We start from the raw sequence: 25191 nt of genomic DNA on the forward strand, positions 1-25191 counted from the left end.
CATTTTCAAAGTCATTTTTATACATGTATATACGGGGCACAAATGACAGCCATGTTGAAGAATGACCTACACTGTCCATTATTTATGATGTTTACTTTCTGTTTGGTTTACAGAAGTTGTGGCTCACACATGAGACAGGCCTCACAATGCAATGTGGGCACTTGGTGTCTGTTTAATGGCTAGTCTGTCAGATCCTGCACTAAGAAGTCCATACAGAACCGCATTAATTATAGCACAATAACTCTTCTGCAAAAACACCCTTGATTTATTTATCAACAAATAAATCCCTTCAATTCATATTTGCTGATGACACCAACCTTGTTCAGTGGGACCGCAACAGAGCCCACATGTAGAGAAAATGCTCATTATAGTGACATCCTAGCTTCCTCCAGTATAGGTAATTTGTCCACATTGATAACGGAAGATAATCTTGTCTCAGCAAGAATCTAAAATTGTGAAATGTATTTGGAATATACCCTAAGTTTGCTCTGCTTTTCTGAATACACTGTAAAATACATTTTAGTCAGGCAGCCTTGAATAGATGGTTGTCAGCTCTCTTTCAATGGATTCCTCTGATCTGATGTGTTTTAACAGTGTCTTTTTCTATATAGAGGGGGATCAAATAGCAGAGCTGCAGCATGTTGGCTTGGACCACCTGCTGGAGATGAGTTTCAGAGAGCGCTGGGGGAAAACAGCAGGGGGATGCGTTAGATTTATCCATGTGGCTTGTACTGACATGTGTTTATGATGCAGAATGTGCATGTGTGTCTAAAAAATATGTGGTTTATGTTGTGTATTGGAGTATCTGTGTGCAGATGGTAGCTCTATGATGTCTCATATTGGTGCATAAGTGTGTGTAAGACTTTACTTTGAAATGGTTAGCTAAATGTTTATTTGTATGGTTAAAGTTAGTCTGGATTTTGGTTATAATTAGCATCATGTAAAGTCAATAAGGTTACACTTTATTTTGAAGGCCCCCTTTAGAAATTTTGTTGACTAAGTAACTTTGCACCTACATGTCAACTAACTCTTATTAGCGTATTATTAATTTATTATTCAGTTTAGTTAGGATTAGTCAACATGTACTCGCAAAGTTACTCTCTCTATGAGTAGAATCTGTTTGGGTGACTGTCAAAATAAAGTGTTAGCAAATATTAAGCATATAGTCTAATACTCTAAGGACAGGTGGTTGAAATGTAGTTGCAAAGTTACTTTTAGTCAACAGAATGTCTAAATGAGACTGTCAAAATGTACTGTTAGAAACAATAGAAGTCTAAGTATTCATTAGGTAGTTTAGTAAATGTGTGTCTTTCTCTATCTCTCTCTGTGTGTGTGTGTGTGTGTGTGTGTGTGTGTGAGAGAGTGTGGTTACCATCACCCCCCCCCCCCCCCCCTTCCCGAGACCTCCCATGTTTCTCAGGTGCTAAAATGTGGCAGTTAAGGCCCCACAGAGAGGTATAAATAGGACTCTCTTCCTATGGAGAGACAGTCTTTTATAGGAGCAGCAAGCGACTGAGATCCAGCCAGCAGACACTCTTAGATAGAGAGCCTGGAAGACATCCGCACTCAAAAACACACTAGGCCTCCCCTGTGCACCCATGCAGAAAGGCCCCAGGGGAGAATTCACCAGCTGAGTCTCAAAAACAAGGTAGGACGACCCGGCTGACTGACAGACTGAATGCACTCAGCTGTTTGTGTGTATGCGTGTCTCAATAGTTCACTTCAGAGCTGATAGCTGGAGACACCCAGGGTGCAAACACAAGCTGAGAGTGAGAAAAAGAAAGAGAGAGAGAAAATGCCAGCATGTACTCGCCATGGGAGTGTTATGGTAAGCGTTTGTTGATTTATTGATCAGGAAAGAGGACCGTTTTACATTCTTATGGATAGGATGTGAGCGGAGCATCACACCATGACACAGTTGTTTTGAGAGTCTGCAAGGGTTTGACAGCTACGACTAGTCCAAGTGATGTGACTTCTGAGGTAGTCTTTGTTTTTATTTGTGTGTTTATGCAGATTACGGCACTCTGGGAGTGACATGGTTGAAACGGGATAGAATCTGATTCATAGGGAACTGCTTGCATTACAATTTCCCTTCATCCAACTTCAGTCAATGGCTGTGCATCATAAGACTCGCCTCTCTCCCTTTCTCTCGAGTAATCCATTAAATGCCAGCATGCTCTTCCATGGACTTAAACCCCTGGTTCAGCACAGTAAATGACTATTATAACTGATTGACAGCCCTAGAGGTGTCCATTTAGCAAATTCTTTGGTACCTGAGAAAGATGAGGGATAGAAAAAGGACATAGTGGGTCCCTTAGCGGGAATGTTGGCGAGGAGAGAAATTAAGTTTTCAGCAGCAGATCGATTTCTGAACACTTGTCTCATGCATTTTACAGAGGCTTTAAATGCCACTTACGGTATAATGCTGTACTCTGGGTCAGAGCAAAGCTCTTCCGTTTGGGCTGGGATTTCAGGGCCGCTTTTAACAAACTAAGCCTATAGACCTAAGTAAATCTGTCTGATTGAGTCACAGCCTTGGAAATTATGTTGTTTTGCTCTTGTTTTGTGGATTTGAAATCCTGAAACCCGCCTTTTCTGTTACACCTCAGAATATTCCTTGGCAGCCAAGCTAATCTCATAGTCTCATAAACTCTCGATTCATAAAGAATTAATCTTATTCCTTCTCACTTTCTTTTCTAATTCTTGAAAGCAGCTGAGACTAAGCTGACACTATGGAGAAAGGGAGGTGGAGTTCCGAAGATGCTCCCAGAGCCTCCATGCCCGACGAACTGTCTCATCCTAAGTTTTCGGAATGGAAGTTTAAGCTCTTTCGGGTCAGGTCCATGGAGAAGGCCCCTCTGCCTAATGAAACACCGGTGGAGAAGGAAAACCAGCCAGAGGTAGCAATGGAAAACTCAGGCTCTCCTGGCAGTGTTATGAAGCTCTGTTTCGGAGGGAAGAGTAAGGAAAACATGGAGACTGCTCAAGGGAGAGTGGACCTTAAGCTCCAGGAAATTGATACACATATGAATCTTCTCAAGTGAGTCTAATAAAATATAGTGTCAACTGCATGAATTCTGAATGTTGACTTGACTTGTGCACATTTAGAAGCATGTCTTTGTTTATCTTAGTTTAAGATTAATTTGCTTGTGTCTTTTGCAGATGTCTGTGTCGCCTTTGTGGCCTTTCAATACAGAAGGCTAAAGGTCCGTCCCATGAAGTCCAGGGAGACTTGGAAGTGTCCAGCCGGTGTGCCTTGCGTAGGATGGGCTGTAAGTTTCTGAACTGGCCAGAGGTGATCTTGAAGGTCTTCAAGGTGGATGTGACAACCGACATGGAGACGGTGCATCCATCTTTATTTTGTCACAGATGCTGGACTGCTGTCATGAGGGGAGGAGGTTTCTGTTCTTTCACTAGGACCCAGATTCCAGACTGGAAGCCCCACAACACCCATTGCAACCTCTGCTTCCCTAAGAAGAGCTCTTTCCACCGAATAGGAAGGAAGCGGGCCAAACCACTTAAAATTGCACACAGCCATCCAAAGAGAATCAAAAGGGACTCCTCAGAATCCCCAGGGACCAATAGAGCATGGAGACAGACCACAGAGAACACTGGATCAGGTGGACAAGAATGGTTAAAACTATCAGTTCAGAGAGGACAATGGGTAAAGAATATCACCCAATGCCAGAGGGACCATCTGAGCACTAAGCTTATCCCTCCTGAAGTCCCAGCAGACTTCTTACATGCTGTTACCTGCCAAGTGTGTGATCACTTGCTTTCTGACCCTGTCCAGTCACCATGTAGACACCTGTTCTGTCGGGTCTGCATCCTAAGGTACAGTCGTGCTTTGGGCCAAAACTGTCCCACCTGTAACCAACATCTAAATCCATCCCATCTGACCAAGCCAGCCAAATTCTTCCTTGCCACCCTGAACGCTATCCCTCTGCTTTGCCCCAGTGAAGGATGCAACGACTGGGTCCGATTTGACTCCTTTAGGGAACACTGCCTTAATCACTACCATGAAAAAGAATCTCAGGGAGAACAAAAAGCTTTAGAACAGAATTTTGATGATTACTTGCCGGTCAACAAAGGAGGACGTCCTCGACAGCACCTATTGTCATTGACCCGTCGGGCTCAAAAGCACAGGCTGAGAGATTTGAAGAACCAGGTGAAGGCATTTGCTGAAAAGGAAGAAGGAGGGGATGTGAAGTCGGTCTGCTTGACGCTCTTCCTTCTGGCATTGAGAGCTGGGAATGAACCCAAACAAGCAGATGAACTGGAAGCTTTGATGCAAGGTAATGCCAATAAACATATCACCCACAATATGTGACTGTCAAAGCGGTCGTCGTCAGACGAATGCAACTAGAATGAACACACAGTGCACTATTGACTTATCTAAGCTTGGGAGGCATCAAGAATAAGAACATATACCATTTTTATAATCTAATATATGCCATCACTATTTGTTTTGTTTTTTTACAATGAACTAGTCCAATTTTCAGTGCCTGACTGCAGATAATTGGACTCATATTTCATAGAACAACAATTTTAATATGTAATTTTACACAATTATGTTCACATGCACAAAATAAATTGAACATGTCCACAATGTTATCTACACAAGAATTAATGAATTATTTTCTTATGTGCCTCACTGTCAATTTAAATATAATAATCACCACTTTACTGACTGTGTGTACGTGCACATGTGAGACTCGGTACACAATAATAATTATTGTAAAGAGCCTGTTAGGATGAAAACAACATCAGTATCTCATGTATCTGCAAATGACATAGAAACTGTATTCAGGCACCCAGGGGAACAGGGCCCAGCTGGTGCCTGTTTTCACCATCAGCTGATAGATCAGCATCATCCAACATAGCTGAGTCACCTCTCTTCTAACTTAAGCATTAATAATCTCACAAATCTAGAACAATTAGGACACATTACATGCTGCAATTACAGTCAGAATTCCAGATATGCTAGCACTCATTTGCTCTGAGAACAGTCCATAAACACACATACTGTAGGTTCATAATCACACATGCAAGCTCACATTCTCACTTCTGGATAAACAGTTCTATGAATTCAAACTTCTGATTCTATCTCACACAGTTTTGTTTTCCCTCTCTATTCTCTTTCAGGCAGAGGGTGTGGGCTGCATCCTGCAGTGTGTTTGGCTATAAGGGTAAACACCTTCCTTAGCTGCAGTCAGTACCACAAGATGTACCGCACTGTAAAGGCCACTAGTGGCCGCCAGATATTCCAGCCACTGCACACTCTACGCAATGCAGAGAAAGAGCTTCTCCCTGGGTTCCACCAATTTGAGTGGCAGCCAGCTTTGAAAAACGTTTCCAGCTCCTGGGATGTGGGAATCATTGATGGCCTCTCTGGTTGGACAACCTCTGTTGACGATGTCCCTGCGGACACCATCTCCAGAAGATTCCGTTATGATGTGGCACTGGTTTCTGCATTAAAAGATTTGGAAGAGGACATAATGGAAGGACTGAGAGAGAGGGAGCTGGACGACAGCATGTGCACCTCTGGTTTTACCGTTGTGGTGAAAGAATCATGTGATGGTATGGGAGATGTCGGCGAGAAGCATGGATCTGGTCCAGCGGTTCCTGAGAAGGCAGTGAGGTTTTCCTTCACAATCATGTCCATCTCCATCCGAGTTGAGGGTGAGGACGATGGAATCACCATTTTTCAAGAACAAAAGCCAAACTCTGAGCTCTCCTGCAGACCTCTGTGCCTCATTTTTGTGGATGAGTCTGATCATGAGACCCTGACAGCCATCTTGGGACCTGTGGTAGCAGAGCGGAAAGCCATGATGGAAAGTCGGCTTATTTTATCTGTTGGTGGTCTTCTACGATCCTTTAGGTTCTTCTTTCGGGGCACAGGCTATGATGAGAAGATGGTTCGTGAAATGGAAGGCTTAGAAGCATCAGGCTCCACTTACATATGCACACTCTGTGACTCAACCCGAGCAGAAGCATCTCAGAACATGGTGCTACATTCCATTACACGTAGCCATGATGAAAATCTTGAGCGCTATGAGATCTGGAGGACAAATCCTTTCTCAGAGTCCGCTGACGAACTGCGTGACCGGGTCAAAGGTGTTTCCGCCAAGCCTTTCATGGAGACCCAGCCTACTCTAGATGCTCTGCACTGTGACATTGGCAACGCTACTGAATTCTACAAGATCTTTCAGGATGAGATAGGTGAAGTCTACCAGAAAAGCAATCCGAGTCGAGAGGAACGCCGCCGTTGGCGCTCAACCCTGGACAAACATCTACGAAAGAACCTGAAACTCAAGCCTGTGATGAGGATGAATGGAAACTATGCTCGTCGGCTGATGACACGTGAAGCTGTGGAGGTGGTCTGTGAGCTGGTTCTTTCTGAGGAACGGCGTGAGGCTCTACGGAAACTGATGGACCTCTACCTTCAGATGAAGCCTGTGTGGCGTTCCACCCGTCCTTCCCAAGACTGCCCTGTCCAACTCTGTCAGTACAGCTACAACTCTCAGCAATTTGCTGATCTCCTTTCCACCACGTTTAAGTACCGCTATGATGGAAAAATCACCAACTACCTACACAAGACTCTAGCCCATGTTCCTGAGATTGTTGAGAGAGACGGGTCTATTGGAGCATGGGCCAGTGAAGGCAATGAGTCTGGGAACAAGCTGTTCAGACGTTTTCGGAAGATGAATGCAAGGCAGTCCAAAACATTTGAACTTGAAGATGTACTGAAACACCACTGGCTGTACACCTCCAAGTATCTTCAGAAGTTTATGGAGGCCCACAAGAATTCAGCAAAAGCAATGCAAGCCACATTCAACCCAGAAGAGACCCCAGATGAAATTGATATGGCTCTTGAAGTACCAGATTTTTGAGCTTTTCTTTGATTGACTTTCTCCAGTGGACCCTTTTTCTTGCTAATGAAAATATTGTTAAGTAATTGATTTGATTTCTTGAGATGAGAAGTAATGTCACGTGTAATGGCTTTGTTATTCACTTCATTATTTTTCTGAAGCCAGTGCATAAACGTGAGTTAAATTTTTTATGGCAGAGATAAAAATTGAATGGGCAGGGCTTTTTTCTCCCCGGCTTTTACAGGCAAATTGTCTCAGTTTTATCTCTCGCGGCTTGTGAAATATGAGGGATTTTATTGTATTGTCAGGTTGTGACACCTTCACGAATTCATACAGAAGGGTTATTTATGAAAACGTATGAGGGAGTTGTAAGTCACTGAAATGGTGTTAAAGGAGCCCCACATTTATGATCACACAGGGCAAAGACAAAATTAAGTTAGGAAACACAAACTGTCTCCTGTGCAGAAGGTCTAGAAAAAAGGGGTTCTTTTAGCAATGCAGTATTTTGATGATGCTCAACTGGTCCACAAATAACTATGAACACCCATAGACACTATGCTACAGCATTTGCACATTTACTTAGACCCTACCCCATAATCTACCTCAGTCTTCATTCTAACTTGTCCCACAGCACAGGACAATTGCACCATCCCGCTCACAAAAACACATTTTCAAATATTCAACCATGTCTTTTACAACATAGCACCTATTGACTATTGTCAGAATTTCTTTATTGCTATGTGTTACAGTTTAGAAATGTGTGCTCTATTCACCCAGACTTGTACCTGAATTTTTTAATCATCTCTTATTGTGTTTAAGAGTGCTAGATTTAATAGATTGTGCTCTCTTAAACTGAGGATTTCAGTAATCCACTTTATAAATGCATTTTATCTTTCAGTTCATTGATTTATTTGTGAATTTATTTTACTGGTTTCTTTGTTATAGTTTTTTTTTTTTGCTTTCTTTGAAACATTATGTGACAATTTCAGATGCTGAATTGACATATAATCTCAAGTGTCATATAAACTAAATTGTTTCAAGTGTCTGAATAAATAGCTTTGTACTTTTTTACATTTATAATAAAAAAAACACTGTGTTTCTAATTGTAAAAAAAAAAAAAAAAAAAAAAAAAATTGCACAAAGGCACTGGTAATGTTCTTGCCCAGTCTTAATTTTTTTCTTTCATTGTGGAAGAGCATTACAGTGATTGTTGTAATTCATGAATTCATAAGTTCTTTTCTTTAATAGATTGAATATAATTGTTTTATAAGAATTTTTTTTTTTTACTTTCCCTTTGGTAAAATAACAATAAATAAATAAATAATTAAAAATTCCAATCTAATTGAGAACTTTTTTGTCCTATTCTATTGTATGTGGTTGAAGACAAAGTACTTAAGGCAGACATCTGACACATGCATGAATGTGTTGCAAATACAAGTGTATGTGTGTGTGTATTTATATATATATATATATATATATATATATATATATATATATATATTCTAAGCATAAAAACAGACTTATATATAATATAATCCATTTAAATAATTTCTCTTTCTCTTTATTTAACAGAAAAACACACTCTACAAGCTGTCCTCCCACATTTTAATGAAGCAATAAATCATTAGCTTAGCAATAACAAACAAGTTTCTTAAAATTGCACTAAGCATCTTTCAATTGAAATATTGTTAGTGATATTAAACCTAAAACAACAAAAACAATTCAGTCAAAAAGTGTTCGCAGAAAGCTCTTCCTAGCTGGGGTAATTTTCATCGAAACTGGAGCCTTGCTATGGGTCATCTTCATTGGGACTCTCTTTACTTCCAACATCTGGTTTACTGGTGGTGGTATCATTTCTGCTTCGGAGAGGAAGGAGATAACTAGAGTTGTTTGAAAATGAAATGGCACACAGCTTAAGTTCTTTTTTTTTTTTCATGAGTAAACCAAATGTCCCAGTTGGACATGAACGTTTCAGCCAACCCTTTTGACAAAAGAGGTAAACGTCACCCACCAGCTCTAATAAGGAGAAGCCTGGTTGCACAAGGCTAGTACAGTTCACAGCAGTCAGAGGCTGTAAGGACATTTTTTTGCAGAGAACTGTGTAAAATATAAATGATAAACAAACATTATTTTTTTTAAATTAATTTTAATAGTTGTAGAATCATAAACATTTTGTCAAATATTATGTTAGAAATGTTATGTAAATTGCACACCTTGAGAATGGATTGGAATTAGATGCAATGTGATTATAATGGGAGTTTGATTGATTAAAACACCTGGGTACTTGTAGGCTATTTGACTTTAAAGACAACACAGATAGAATGAATAAGGTAATTATAACAATTGCCCTTACGAATGTAAAAAATTCCAGAATAAATATATATATTTAAAAAAATTGTAATATGTCACAATATTACAGTAGATATGACATAATTTAGAGTATTTTTGATAAAGTAAATGCAGCCTAGATCAGATTAAGAGACTTTATTTTTTATTTTTGTGACAACATGTTGAGTCCACTGGTGCTCTCTCAAATATCTTAACTATAACTGAAATATAGCTAAGTTATAAGTCATGTATAACTCAAATAAATATCAAATATCTTTTAATTGGCTGTTAATGTGTAATGTTGCACAGATTTTTCAAAGTCACCCGTCATGCCTGATTGGGCCACACACAGCGCAATCCCAAAATGTGTTTTTTTAATGACCTGCATTTGACACAATAATCACACTTTTCATAATGCATCAGTGTTAGAGTAGGACCTCTCTATGTAATGTGGCGTTAAAATAGTCTCCTCTGTGTATCTGAATGGTCTTTTTCGTTGGGTTCGGTGAGGAGCGGAATGATTCACTCTCATTACACGGAATACCGGATGCGTGAGTCACACATCAAATTTTGGCAGGAGGGGTAGCTCAGATTTTTTAAAATGCTCCTTATTTCCCACAGGCTTATATTTAAATGATCTGTTTCTGCTTGGCTGCTCTTTAAAGGAACAGGAGAAATAAAGTGACTGTTGTTGAAAGAAAGAAAGAGAGAGGGAGAAGAAGAGAACAGCTGTGCCTGCCTCATTAGCATAATGTTTTTGTGTTTCAGGGGGCTTTGCGCAAGTACGCGAGCCATCGTGCAGTCGTGTGTTTGTTTTGGAGGCCGAGAGATGTGTGTGCGAGAGAGCAAAACAAAGACACATAACCACGAGTGCCTGGAAGAACAGTGAAAAACACAAACAGCGGAGCACCTGTGTCTGAAGAGCAGGGCCATGAAGAAGAGGCTCATCGAGTCCCCTGAGGCGCAACACAAAATAAAGAATTCCTCCGGTGTCTCCAAGCGCACTGGAGAGTGTTGTTCTCCCGCTCAAACGAACTTACATGCCAGTGTTCACACTTACAGACGCTGTAAAATAAACCTGTTGAGTCCTGAAAGGGAATTGCATACAGCAGTGGCAAATGAATGCAGATGTTCGCCAGAAGGAAATGGAGAGGGATGCAACAAACAACAACAAAAACTACAGTGCTCGCATTGTAATGAAACTTATTTTTCAATGCAGGAGTAGGCCTAAGATGTTTTCTGTGAATGTGCTTTCAATTCACTAAATGCTTCGGGGAAATAACGAGAAAATACATTCATATGATATGGTAGGAAACATCTCGGTTACGTATGGTAACCCTCGTTCCCTGAAGGAGGGAACAGAGACGTCGGTGACCGACGAATATGGGATATCGCATATTCGTCGGTCACCGACGTGGCGTCGAGAGTGACCGACTGAAAGGGAACACCAGTTTGCAAGATCAAGATTTTTTTTACAGCTGAAAATATCTTGAAGCGGATGACACCGGAAGCTAGACATATTAAATTTATAAATGGCCGTGGCCGCCCTTATGGGAAAAATAATGTGTGGTTTCTTGTGTGGGGTAGTGTCTGATTCATTTTCATGAATCACTTGGTTCAGATCAAAAACATACAATTAAAATGGACCCCTTTCCTTTCTTTACACATTCATTTTAGAAAATGTTGAAGAAAATGTGTTTGTCCTGACAAAAGGCCATGTATGCTATTGGTTAATGTCTATAACCAAATAGCTACTTGGGAACTGTTTGAGCAAATTCCTGATCAGTTTATGCCTTTTTATTGTTGAATAGCCTGTGAAATGCTATTGAACAAGTTAAACAAGTTCTAATGCAATTTCATGCAAGTTTAAAAAATGATTTTAGTCATCCCCCAAAAGACTTCCCAGAAGTCCCTGACTGTGCAGCATTTTGAATAATTTTGTGTGTGCTCTTGTTTTTGTGACATATCAGGACCCAACTCTGTATAATGACATGGGTATGACACAGGTATTACAAGGAGAGGTTGACTTATGAGGACATACCCATGTCCCCATTTTTCAAAACGCTTATAAATCATACAGAATGAGTTTTTTTGAGAAAGTAAAAATGCACAAAGTTTCCTGTGAGGGTTAGGGTTAGGGGTAGGGTTGGTGTAGGGCCATAGAATATACAGTTTGTACAGTATAAAAACCATAACGCCTATGAGATGTCCCCACTTTTCACAAAAACAAACGTGTGTGTGTGTGTGTGTGTTGTGAATGCAGTGTCTCATCCAGTAAACAAATATATTCCAGAATACTATTTATTCCTGTTTACAATAGTTCTTGTAGTCTGCCAGGACTTTGAGAAGCTATTATTTTTGTTCATGTTAAAATAATTCTTCATTCACATATCAGACATCACTAGTTGCATCACTAGTGCGGTTGAGATCAGGAGTAGAATACTTGAGTACTGCATAGTACTGCATAAAATGCCTTTTTTTTTTCTATTATATGCTATTACAGAATTAATTAATGTTTTGAATTAGCCTTTTTCAGTTTTAATTTGGAAGTTTTAGTATAAAATTTTAATTTAATAAAAACATTTAATAGATTTTTTTTTCAGATTATAGCTTTGATTTATATGTATTTTAGTTTTAGTTCTTCAAGTACTTCAACTCAAACTTATTTTTAGTCGTTTGCATAAGTTTCAAGTTTCAGTTTCTCATCTAATGTTTGTTCTATTTTACTTCAACTTTATTTAAAAGAACAAACACGGTTTGTAATCTGTTTTGTAATTAGTTTTAGTTAACAATAACAATACATGTATGCATTATACTTTTAAAATAGTATGTGAAACAGTATGCATGCAGTTACCATTATAACCATACCATTTGTCACACTGGAAATGGAAGGTCAAGTCAAGCATAATATACTGCACTTTATGGCAAATCTGGGTGTTCTGTTCATACAGAAACTTTGCATACTGTACAGAGTCTATATACTGAATACTGCCGAAATAGTAGTATGGTAGTATTCCACGAGAGAAGGATCAGGTGGGCCAGCAGTACAGCTGAGGCCTGAAGCCACACACAGATTTGCGCTGTATTATTGATAGAGGAGAGTAATTAAACCCTAGTGTAGCACCTGTTTCTGTACCTGCTAATGTTGTGCCACCTGAAGACGGCTGTCCCTAGGGCTTGCTCGTGATGAATGACACAGCGACAGCTCAGACATAATCACGCCATTCTTCATAACATTTTAATGTCATAGCAATCACTGCCCGCCCCCCTTCCCAGCCATCATTGATTGTAATTAAACTGAACTTCAAAACGATCATTTCATTCCAATCAGGGCTAATGTGGCTATGATGCATATCTCTGGTGATAAGTGACCTGTAAATAAATGCAGTCTAGCAGGACCCCTTCCTCATTTTTGACATTTTGTTTTTATACCAGTAGCCAACACATCATCTTTGTTTTGAGTGGTTCAGACACTCTGGTTATCTCCAAGGTTTGCAAACATCGCTTTTAAACTAAATTTCCTTTGTGTAGGCAGTAAAGCTAAAAAATATACTTAGTTTTTGTATGGGTATGCTAGCGAACACAAAGTCATATACATAGCCTTTCAAAGTGTACTATTTTGTTGTTGTTCCATCTTTTTTGCTTAATTTTGTACTGTGAAAGAATGGCCTGAATTACCTTGTGGAGCAACTGATTGGTGCAAAACAAATTCAGTGTGCATATGCATACAAAATATGAGCGGTTACAAAAATTGGGTGGTGTGTGTACAGTATGCGCATTATTCTGGGACACATTAATGTACACAGTACATGGACCCTCGCATAAACGTAAAAACCAAAGTATACTTTGGGCTTTATAGTGTAATGTTCATTGCGCCATCTCTCACTCTGATTCTTTCCATATCTTTTTTTTTTTTTAAATGTGAAATGGTTTGACAGGATGACAGGTTTAGTTAATGGTTCAGTTGTGGACAACCATGACCAAGCCACAGTTCTGCAACTCCCAGGAGCAAACATATGAGCAGTTCCTGTCCACCTCTACCTACCTGACCATCTTCTTTTCTCGTATATATCCACAAATCCTTCACATGTCGTCTTAACTGTTGTATCCCATTGCAGAGAATCCAAGTGATCCACAATTTACTGTTCCTGGAAGACATGGTGACCCTTCCCAGAGAGAGATAGACAGCAGTCGAGACCGACAAAGAGAGGACGAAATGACAGAGATGGAGGAGAGTGTAAACAGAAGGATGGGACAGAGAAATCACAGTCCCAGCAAAAAAATGTGCTTGCAACCAATGTTGGGGAAAGTTACTTTTAAACGTAATGCATTACAATACCGCATTATTCCCTAAAAAATAACTGCGTTACTAACTGTGTAAAAACTAACTAATTACATTATGTTACTTTTACATTACTACTTTTCACCTGGGCTGGGCTTACTTGCTTGTGCAATCAATTATATATTCAATATTTTTGCTTATTAGTGTGGTCGAATTGGATAATTGAAGGTCAGCAGAAAAGACATTGGTTAATAAACTGAAATTGAATACAGAAAGGATATTTGACATATTATTATTTAACATACTGAATTATAACTCAGTTATACTTATATTCAATTATACTCTGAACTTCTTAGCAACATTATAGCAACACCCTGGCAACCTTCCACAACAATCTATAGTTAGTGGTTGTGACTTTTTTATATGAAAGCACCACTTTCTTCAGAATGGATCCACCTACAGTAAAAACGCACAAAAACAATGACTTGGAACCCCTTAGTCTTTAGTATGAGCAAGCACCACCCCGAAATACAAAAACAATATTCCCCATTTTTCTTTATTTTCTGTCATTTTGATGCATTTCTTTTTCAAGACTTTTTAAATTCTTCTCCCAGCCTATTGGATGGCTTCATTGTGATGTGTGTTGGTGTGTGTGTGTGTGTGTACAGTGCTTTAAGACTCTCGCCTGACTTGCGTATTGATCTCAGTGGGACTCTGGCGAGCCACAGCATTGGTTACTGTCAATAACGCAAAGCACATCAGCTAACATCCCAAGCCAGTCAATGCTAAAAAAAGCCTCTGCATTATGTAGCTCCCTGCTACCAGGCGAGAAAACAGCTGTATTGATTATAATGATGCTAATCACACCGATTCACATGGCTGCTGTCATTTCAGAGAATCATTAAATGAAATGAGAGGGTGAGTTTATGAGTGTTTGTGTTTGTCTGTTTGTATAGGTGATGTTGAATGGCGGTTGTGTTGGAGGAAGACTGAATTGGCCATCAAGTTCTGCTCCAGGCATACCTGTGAAGGTAAACAGTTCATCTGAGATGCCTAAAAATGTATCTAAGATGCCCATGAACATGATTTTTTTTCGTTCTGAACCAAACCAAGACAATGTTATTTAATATTCGTGCTTATACGCTTACACAGATTTAACTCCACACCCATACTCGGAATTGGTGCTCTGCATTGGTGCTTTTGCATTTGTAAGCTAACTAGAGCATGCTAGGTTAACATTGAGTCAGGATTTCAATGTGCATTTTTAAGATTCTTAAGTGTGTTAAGCTTGAAACATGCTAATATAAACTGTTGTTATTGCTCAGCATCAACATATTAAAAAATGTTTTATGTTGGCTTCATCCTAAAGTGTGGTTTAGAACTTACCTAATATTTGTGTGCTATATGTTTTATGCCTATTAGAGTGTTGGTAGCTTAGCAAAATACTGACATCAAACTGTATTGTATAAATCAGTTGTGAATTAAGTTTGTGTGAAAAACAATGCTTCTGTGGAGCACAAAGTTGCTAATACTAATTACTTGTAATTCTTAATAACTGTTTATGTTAATATTTCATCGTACTTTTGTCTTTTTTATTTGGCAGTTTGATAATTATCTGGGAGATTCAGAAGTTGGAGAGCAAAATGCAGACCCTACAGGTGTTTATTTAAAACGTGACAAATTCAATTATATGACATTTTACACATATGTAGATGTAGGCCTAGATGCGCATTTGGAGTCTTATTTACATTTTTACAAAATATTTTCTCATGTAAAGCACGTCATTGAGAATTCTTGTCATCATTTTCATATTTCATAATAGCTTCAGATGGAGTTGGATCTATCACAGATTCATATAAAATTCACATAATACACACTGACATATTGGCATCACCTGTATGGATGCATTTTAAAATGGCAATAGCGAGGCATGCTGGAATAAATATACTTTTCGTATGCATATGTAAGAATTGCATGGGCTCACCTTACCTTTAATAGGGTTTAGTGGATATCATGTGCACGCTATTTTTTGTAATTAAAGCTGTCATACAGCTTGATTTAAATATATTACCATTTATTACACATATTCAATGCATGCAAATTCCTAGCCGCTCCCTCATCATTAAAGCCGGGGGCAAGCGCTCACTTGGCGAGGCTTAGTGCTTGCTGTGCAGGCTTGTAATGAGTCACTCTTTTCTGCAGTGCCAGAGAGGCTCTTTAAAACTCCAATGACCAGTTTAATACAAAAATAAATAAAATAGTTGGAGGAAAGAAAGCCTCTTTTGATTGGAGAGGCTTACTGTTCAGAGCAAGGCTTCCATGTTTTTTGATTGTGTTTGTCTGTGATCAGAGTGTTAATTCAGAGGAAAGGGTGTATGTAAAAGTCATTAGGTGGCGTGTTTATATTGGCAGTCATATCCACTGAATAACAAGAAGGTACATGCTGAACCTGAAGTTAATTAGCATGAATAATCATGCCTCTGCCTGTTGGGGATTGTAAAAAATATCCTTTGCTGGAAGACATCAGGTCGCTGAACCATTGGTTGTTGTTGGCATTCTTGTCCTAATGTTGTAGGTGTTTGGTGTCATATTTTTTGATAATCTAACAGTTAAATAAGATTAAGATTTGTAAGAATTGTTTTATTGAATTTAAATATATATATATATATATATATTTCCAGTCTTTGGGTGCTGCGCGTTTGCTAATTGAATAAAATGATGGCAAAACAAAAACATAAAAAGTGTTTTAAAATTGAAATAAAATCAGGAATAGGCATAGATAAAAGAAATAAAATAATAAATAAATAAATTAATTGTGTACTACATTTAAAAAAAAAATCTACATAAATACAGAGAAATGTATTTTAATTAATTAATTTTGGATGGTCTGGTTTAGTTATTCTCTCAAACCTGATTATTGATGCATTCTATAAAAAAAAATAAAATAAATAAAAATATTTAGGAGGAGGCCATGAAGGACACCAGAACAATCACAGTTAGCTTTTTTTATTTGTCACCTTTAGTAAATATGAAATGGCTGTCTTTCTTAATCAATCACTGAATCAGATTCATTCAACAACTAAAAACATTGATTCATTGAGGACTAACACACCACAGTGTTTAGAGACACGCGTTGTTACATCAGAAGAGATGAAAAGTAAAACTATACTGACACTAAATAAAATCAATTTTATTCTTTAAATGTATATTAATTTAATATACATTTAAAATATATATTAATTTAAGACAATTTATACATAATTAAAACTAAACCAAAATGCAAAAAGAAAAAGAAAGAAACTGAATTAAAGGTACAGGTTGTAGGACCTGCCACTAGTGGGAGCACTACCAAAACAATAACAATAACATGGTTTGATGACACTAAGAAGGAGTGTGGAATGATGGGATTTGTTGTCGTCTACCCAACCGCTGACGGCCATCAATCAGACGGAAAGATAAATCACGAATTTAACGGATGAGGTAAAGTTTTATAAATGTTGTGTTTGATGTCATCATTTTATAATACTGAATTTGACCAGGGTAATGGAAGATTTACAACTAAATGTTATATTGCAATACAATACAGCAAATATAATTTGACAGTAAATTATCAAATTAATTGATTACTGTTTAGTTAGATGATATGAAAACGATTACCACTTGTTCAACAAATATATACACTTGTGTACATTCAAACACAATAACTAGGCATACATAGCAAATGCGAATTCAACGAATTGCGCGAGTAGATTACATACAAAGTCAATGCAAAGACGCGACCAGACTATGGATCAGACGCGTCCTCGCGCAGATCTAGAGACGCGATGCCCCACATTTAGCGTGTATGCCCCATAAAACTAATCTTGCTGCTCGTTATAATAGCATACGTTTTCTGTAAAGATACGCATCAAAACAACTCACCTGTCAAGTAAAACACAAGCAAGATCGGCATCTCTTTCTAGTTGAAGTTTGTCGCGAAGCTCTCTCCATCTAGAAAATGCAACATCAATACTGATCCTCGCTCTTTCTCTCCTCTTGTCCCAAACTCTTCTTGGGTCGTTTGGTTGGCCCATACGTGGGAGCTGTCCTTGTCGACAGAACCAGCGGCAGACGGTAAGCAGTAATTAAGTTCCATAAATAAGTTACACAATCCACCATAAAACGTGCAAGAAGAAGTAAATAAGGAACTGCTTGATGCAGACTAGTGGTTTGCTGGATGCTAGACACTTCTTCCGCATTTGTCCACGACACTGTTATCATGTGGTTTCTACATCAGTAAAGGGGGTAACAAAGGGTAACTAACGGCATTTACAGGTGACTGCACGTGTCACTGTTTAGAATGGGAATTTTCTCATGATTTACAAGTAGTTGAAAACATTAGAGATATTGTTAGTAATCAGCTGGACAAAATATATAACACTAGCCTAGTGGTTTTTGGATATTTTACTGCAAATATCTTACAAATTGTACCTTTAACTCAGTCTAAGATGTTAGCATTAACAATTGCCTTTACTTAAGGGTTCAGTGACACATTGGTTTTCTGCATTCCAGATGAATCTTAAAATGGGTCGAGAGGAAGGCAGTTGTGGTCAAAGCAGATCAAGGCTCAAGAAGAGCTACCGGGTGTCTGTGGTTTTAATGAAACAAGCCTCAGCGCACCGGTCAGGGAGGTTCACGGCACGACATAACAGCAACAGCCTTCAGATTCATTAGCAGCATGAAGCTTCTTCCTCTGTTTCTTTAGTGAGCTGGTTAATGGTCTTGTTTTTGAGACCACCTTGTTCTGAAGGCCGGGGGTGTGTGGGGATTCTTCACTCACTCACACACACACACACACACACACACACACACACACACACACACACACACACACACATATGGTGTTTGTATACACTCAAACAAACATGCAGAAATGCCTGGTTCTCACCCAGCAGCTGAGACTATGACTTTCACTGTGTCAGTAATTAGCTGTTTAATTAAGATCAGCATCAGTTGAGCTCTTGCCAGGCCTGATGTCTTTATCTCAGACACATAAACTGCTGCAAATCCACCGAGATACAGGCCGTAAACAGCTTATTAGCAGACCAATCCTTCCTTTATGACATAAGTTCACTCAAAATGTACATATTCTGATGTAATTTCCAACTAATAACACTATCATTTTCTGTAGAATGCAATTTGCATTCGAGTTGCTCTTTTCTAGAAGGCTCTAAGCTCCCAAATCTAATTTAGGCTTCTGTTCAAATATGTAGAACACATGAACTCATTCTAATCAGTTACAACATGTGTGAAGCAATGTTTTGACAATTTGTGTCACATCTGTTGCAAGACACTTGCACAAGTCTTGATGCATTTTATTTTAATGTTTTTTCTTGAAGGGATTTTTTTTAGTGTGCACATACAAATGTGGACATCTGCAAAATAAATAAAATCCTTCTCAAAAGAAGCAAAAATGTAAATTTTTTGTGAGCATGTAAAAGTTTTCTACCTTTATATTTTGCACAATAAACTTATATATGATATTTACAGTGTTAATTGATAAAAAATCTCGTCAAAATTATATAAACAAATTGCTCACCTACTGTATGCCAAGACTTTTGCTTGCTTAGAAGAAACTGAAATAAGATTTTTTTTGTGCATACACAAAAGTATTTTTTCAAATGTTTATTCTCATGACTTTTCACTTGACAAAAAATGTACCAGAATTAAATTTTTTCTCACAAAAAAAAAGGAAAAAAAAAAGAAAAAAAAAAATGCTTTAAATGCTTTATCCTCACAAAACAATGTTGAATGGCTTCAGAAGACAGAATATTTTCTAAGTTTCATTCAGACTCATTTTCATTTGTTACCTCTTGACAGATTGAAAGATGGCAACATAAAATAATCATAATTGTTCACAGTTAATATAACATATCAATCCACTAAAACCAGACAAATGAAACATATCCACGATTAACTAATTATACAGAGAAGAAAAAAAATGACCGCATTTAAACATACACCATAACCGTATGATACCAAATCAACAGGTGAATACATAAACAACACTGAAAATAATAATGCGATTTAAGTGATAAATAAGTGGAGTCTGTAGGTCAAAACCTTATCTGTGAGTTGCTGTCTATGTAGAGCCTTTAAATTATGCATGAATCAAATCATGTTCCATCAGAAGCCACTGTTTATGAAGTTAGCTGACACTGAGGCAGCACGCTAGGTTTCAAAAGGAGCTAAAGTGTCCTTATTTAAAGTGTCCTCTGTTTCTGCAGCCATGCATTTTTAATGTCTGCTTCTGCTACAGTGAGTAATTGGTGGACAGAGGGGCTGAACTGAGCCTCAAGAGACCTTTTCAGTGCGCTATGAAGAGCTTAACTGATCTTAAAAGTTAACATGATTGTCAAAATGTATAGCTGGTAGAGAAGCGTTTTGAAGTTTTTATTGAATGGTTATCATTTTTTTTTTTCATTTATGATTAAAATAATAAATAGCAGCACTGAACAGCATGAGTAAATAAATAAACAATTTCTGAATGAACTTTGCCTTTTAAAGACTATAAATGCTCAGTTTCTACTTCGGCCCTGAACAATATGTAATCAAATAAATGTTTTATACACTGGAAAATAAGTGTTTATTGCACACTTTGTTTTCTTCTCCATCTCTTGATTTGTGAAATCAGCTTAAAGCAGTTTCTGTGACTTGGCCTCCTTGTTGCTAAGCAATAGCAGAGCAGTGGAAATGAGCATTTGGAAGATGGCAGACCAGTGCGACGGCGGCACTTTATCTCAGCTCAAACCATGCCTGCAGCTTTGCATCTGTTCACGATTCGTTTCAGTTGCACTCAGACCTCGTCCAAAACGATTTCTGATGTGTGTGTGTGTGTGTGAGACTTTTTCCAGGCAGGGTTCGAGTGGCCTACCAGGTGGATGCTCCTGTTTGCCAGGTGGGGTTCCCACTGTCTCAACCTCAACTCTTTCAGTTAGAGAAACCAGGGGATAGCAGACGTGATAAAGAGGGCAACCCCGATCACTCCCCCGCAATATGAGACAGGTGCGTGAGAACCAAAAAAACGGGGCACCAACAGTCTCTTCCAGGTGATAAAGTTAAGAAAGCAGTTAAAGCTGCAGTTGGTAACTTTTGACGCTCTAGCGGTTAATAAACAGAACTGCTTGCGTCTTGCGGAAGAACATCGTAGCCGGAACTACTTCTCTCTGTTTATGTCTATGAAGAATCACAAAGGTACTGGGTTACTCCGCCGCGGTATCCCCGAAGCAATCTAAAATAGTCCGAATATAAACACTTATTATAGGTGCACCCTAGTGATTCAGGACAAGCCAAAAACACGGTTTGGAAAATGGATTCATGGTGTACTCCCTTATTATATACATTTTGTAAATCTTGAACACAAAAAAAGTTACGGACCGCAGCTCTGATTGGTTGTTTCTTACCGGGAGCGGATGAATTTCTGCAAATAGCAATAGGACACTGGGAGGAGACAGAGGAGCTTGATTTTTTCACAGATTATCTGTCTCATATTCTACTGTCAGGACATAATGACAGGTTTCACAAATACATTTTTACAAAAGTTACCTACTTCAGCTTTAGGAAGATGTTTCTTTAAACTGTTGCTGTGCTCCAGGCTGCCTGGCAGATTCATGGGGCTTTTTGAAGGCCTGTTCTACATCCTCAAAAATGCAAAGCTCAATCATATCCCTTATAGCTCATTAATAGGCTGTTGATGTTAATAAGCTTTGATTATCCATAAATTAAATCAAGGATTTATCAAGGACCACCATCCACACATAAAAAGGAAATGAAGCAAATTAAAAAAGAAAACTTTTTATGGGATGAAGTAGCCAATGCTAGTTGTAAAGATCAAACAATGGCTGAGTTTCTATATGAGTTTAATATATTTGGGAATTGTAATATGTAAAATTGTAATTGTGATTTTCTTAAGAAAAATCAAGAAATCGCTAGTAAATGTCAAATAAAAAGTAATACTTAAAAAAGTATTTCAGGATAGTTTTATTATATATATATATATTATATATATATAAAAAATCTAAATCTAATTAAAATGTAGGCTATATTATTGTTTGGTTTCCATCAGTTCACAAAAAAATGTGCTGCAGAATGAAATTATGATTTTATGTATATATATATATATATATATATATATATTTATTCATTTATTTATTTATTTATTTATATATATTTATATATATATATATATATATATATATATATATATATATATATATATATATATATATATATATAAAAAAAAACATACATACATATATATATATGTATGTTTTATATATATATATATATATATATATATATATATATATATATATATATATATATATATATATGTATGTATGTTTTATATATATATATATATATATATATATATATATATATATATATATATATATATATGTATATGTATGTTTTATATATATATATATATATTTTATATGTATGTTATGTATATAAAACATACATATATACATATATATATATATATATATATATATATATATATATATATATATATATATATATATAACATACTTTGGTGAATCATGCAAGCACAGGAATCAGGGACATTTCTTAATAAAGTAAATAGGCCAATTTTATTTGAACATTGTCTCTAAAGCAATTTCTTTTTAACACGGGTGAGAAGAACTAAGTGTGACATTACCTTCTATGACCCCTGAGTGATTGATTTTCCCGAATCATTGAGCATATGCTAATTGACTAGCTCGTCCGGTCAGTAACACAACCAGCATCCGGTAACCGTTGCTTTAATTGAACATGTCAATCATTTCTAAATTGCTCAAGCAAATCGGACCCAGCGCGCCTTTCTGCACTCTACATTTTCTTTCTTTTTAACTTTTATTTCTGAGTGCCTGTGTTCTCCCCTGATTAAAGCTGTCGTTCGGCGTCCTCTTGAGTGCTCTTGGCAGCAGTATGTGTTTGTTGAGTGAGACGTGAGCTATATTCTTTCAGCGTTGCTCTCCTGAGGGTGTCACTGTTGTGTTGCTAGTTTGTCTCAAGACTGTTCTTGTCCGTCTTCCAGGAGCATCATCTGCAGTGTTGAGACCAACCATACACATTGCATATTTACATAAATCTACATAAAGAGCAAATATGTACTGACTTTCTACACTTAAAATGACCAATCATTTTTAATGAAACCATTTTTAATTCAATTTAAATGGAAAACAACTGCATTAGCAGTATAGTTTTCTTGAGTTACAGGTGCTTTCCAAGGTCTACGCTGTACAAAAATATTGCAAATATTGTAATACAACGGTTTTACAGAAGGTTTCTCTTCTCCAGATTTTCAGTGTGCCATTTCTTAGTAACTGTTTTTTAAATTTATTAGCAATTTCTGACTTAAAATTGTTTTCGCATTAGATTATTCTTTTTTTTTCAGAGTACAGTACCTACAATATACACCTATTTTTCAATTTGAAAGTAAGCAATTTCCTGTGAATGTACAAGACTTCATATTCATAAGCTGTTATATAACTTAAACAATAACAAAGTGCAGTAAACTGTACAACTATTTGTGCTACAAATCAGCGTATTAATGATTACTGTAATAAGCACCATAACAGACTGTTTTGAAAAGCAGCTTACACTTCAATCGAGTCAAAAATGACTGCACTTGCTCTTACGTTACAAATAAAATGGATAATAGCTAGAGAAAGCTAATCATTAGCATACCCATTCATCTCCATGGAAGTTGCAAAATACATGATTTAAAACTCTGAAATTTGTCAACTTTGATCCCTTAACCTTGTGTTTTCCGTATATATGATCATATGAGCAATCCCTGATGCTAACTTGGAAAAAACATGCTACATTTATAAATGTGATAACTACAGATTTGCTAATGTTTGCTAATGAAACTAGCAAAAACATTTAAAATGTCCTTTGGCTTTCATAGGAAAAAAAAGCTGCTAAAACAAGCTAGCCTAGCCATAAATGGAAATGATTGTGTGAGGGAATGGTTTTTGTGTCACTAAGTATATTGTTCTTTGACCACATACAAGCTAAAAGCCAGTTGATTGGCCATCATTTTTTTTTTCAGTGTTTGGCGCAAGAAGTTGAGCATGATGTTCCATTGTCAATGAACCGGCTGTTGTGTAGTATGTAAAACAACCTTAACTGTAAACTGAAAACTACTGTAAAATTTCTGCTTTTAGTTTTGCTAAGCTGTTGAAAATCAACCGTCTAGGGCTAATCAGGTCAGTACAGGAGGCTTTAAAATTTGTGCCGCCCAACAAATCCATATAACATATAAATGCTTCCTCTGGGGCCTTGACTAGCGTCGTACCATTGCAGAACATAGGGAGTACACCTCGGGAAAATCTGCTGGCAGGAGCTTATTCGTCTGAAAATTCACTCCGATAAGGCGGCCGGCTAGTGGGCAGCCCGGTAGCACTGCTGGAACATTAATTCAGACGGATGCAAGTTTCAATTCCCCTCCATTTTCGGCATTATTCTTCCACAGAGCTGAAGGATGTGGAGCCTGCTGGGTATGGTCTGGACGACATTTGCAACCATGAAACGGATGAAATCACATTTAGATGCTAATTACTTCCATACCGAAGGGTGCTGGTTGTCTGGACATGTATATGAGGCTTCTGTTTTAGTGAATTGAATGGTTAATTTCAATGAACTGAACTAAAGAGATTCATTTTACCGTTCCTCTTTTTAACTAAATAAATCTATAGTTACACTCTGTTTATACTTCTGATTCTAATTCAGTGTGTTTATTATGTTATTAAAAGGCACAGTTTACTCAAAATCAAACTTTTACATTCATAACGATTGACTGGTGTGCATTTTTGTGATGAAATCTTCTTAACCTTAATCTAATGAAAATAAATAGCTATTTAGCCACTGTAAGCAAAGAACAGGCAGGTAGGACAGCCTATCGTAGCCCTCGGGCCGAGAGATATGATTGGACGAACATTTTATGGTCTTACACCTTCCACAGATGATATAAATACATTTAGATCACTTAACTTGGTGATTTCTATTGGGATGTGAAGAAAATTTCAACCACATAACAAAAATGTTTTTGAACCAATCACCCAACCTGCCTTTAAAACCCAAAGCAAGTCCACATTTTTGAAATTCAGATTTCCATTGTCCCTAAATCAAAGTGGTTTTTGGTTAAATGCCAGAAATAAAGTCTGTGCTTAGCACAAGCTCAATATATTTTCCTGTTAAAACACTTAATGCACATCAGTAATGCCTCGTGTGTGTGTGTGTGTGTGTGTGTGTGTGTGTGTTTTAAAAGCTTTTACTCAAGAAAGTGGTTGCTAACAAATGGCTAAATGAGACTACAGAGGTTATGGGGGACATTAAACATCATCACATCAAACAGTTTAACTTTCACAGCCTTGTTGTGTTTATAATCACACTCTTACAAACTACTCTAACTCAAACTTACATCTTGTAGATGTTAAATAACGATTGAAAGAGTTGTCACAAGCGACCAGTTCTTGATACCATGTTTTAGTTTCCCTTACAGAAATCAACCATGGTTTTACTATAGTAACGGTCTTGTCATCATGGTTTTTGGTATATTGACTGTCATTTGTATAACCACAGTTTTTCAGTTTACATTTACATGGCTAAACTATGGTTAATTTTGCAAAACCATGGTAAATTTGTGGGTACCATTTT

The 25191-nt window shown here is 37.4% G+C and overlaps 1 protein-coding gene across 2 annotated transcripts; it reads left to right on the top strand.

Moving 5' to 3' along the window:
• Positions 1–1473: 1473 nt before the first annotated feature.
• LOC127946760 (V(D)J recombination-activating protein 1-like) lies at positions 1474–7959 on the top strand. 2 transcript variants are annotated; one of them, XM_052543507.1, is made up of 4 exons: positions 1474–1648; positions 2714–3040; positions 3163–4295; positions 5146–7959. In XM_052543507.1, the coding sequence occupies exons 2-4, from the start codon at positions 2733–2735 to the stop codon at positions 6891–6893; spliced, it is 3189 nt and encodes a 1062-aa protein (XP_052399467.1). In that variant the 5' UTR covers positions 1474–1648; positions 2714–2732; the 3' UTR covers positions 6894–7959. The 2 variants fall into 2 exon arrangements, with proteins under 2 accessions (XP_052399467.1, XP_052399468.1); XM_052543508.1 differs by lacking the exon at positions 1474–1648 and adding an exon at positions 1672–1828 and having other exon boundaries at positions 5146–7869.
• Positions 7960–25191: the final 17232 nt, after the last annotated feature.

The sequence above is a fragment of the Carassius gibelio genome, chromosome A25 (genome assembly GCF_023724105.1).
Source record: "Carassius gibelio isolate Cgi1373 ecotype wild population from Czech Republic chromosome A25, carGib1.2-hapl.c, whole genome shotgun sequence".
NCBI lineage: Eukaryota > Metazoa > Chordata > Actinopteri > Cypriniformes > Cyprinidae > Carassius > Carassius gibelio.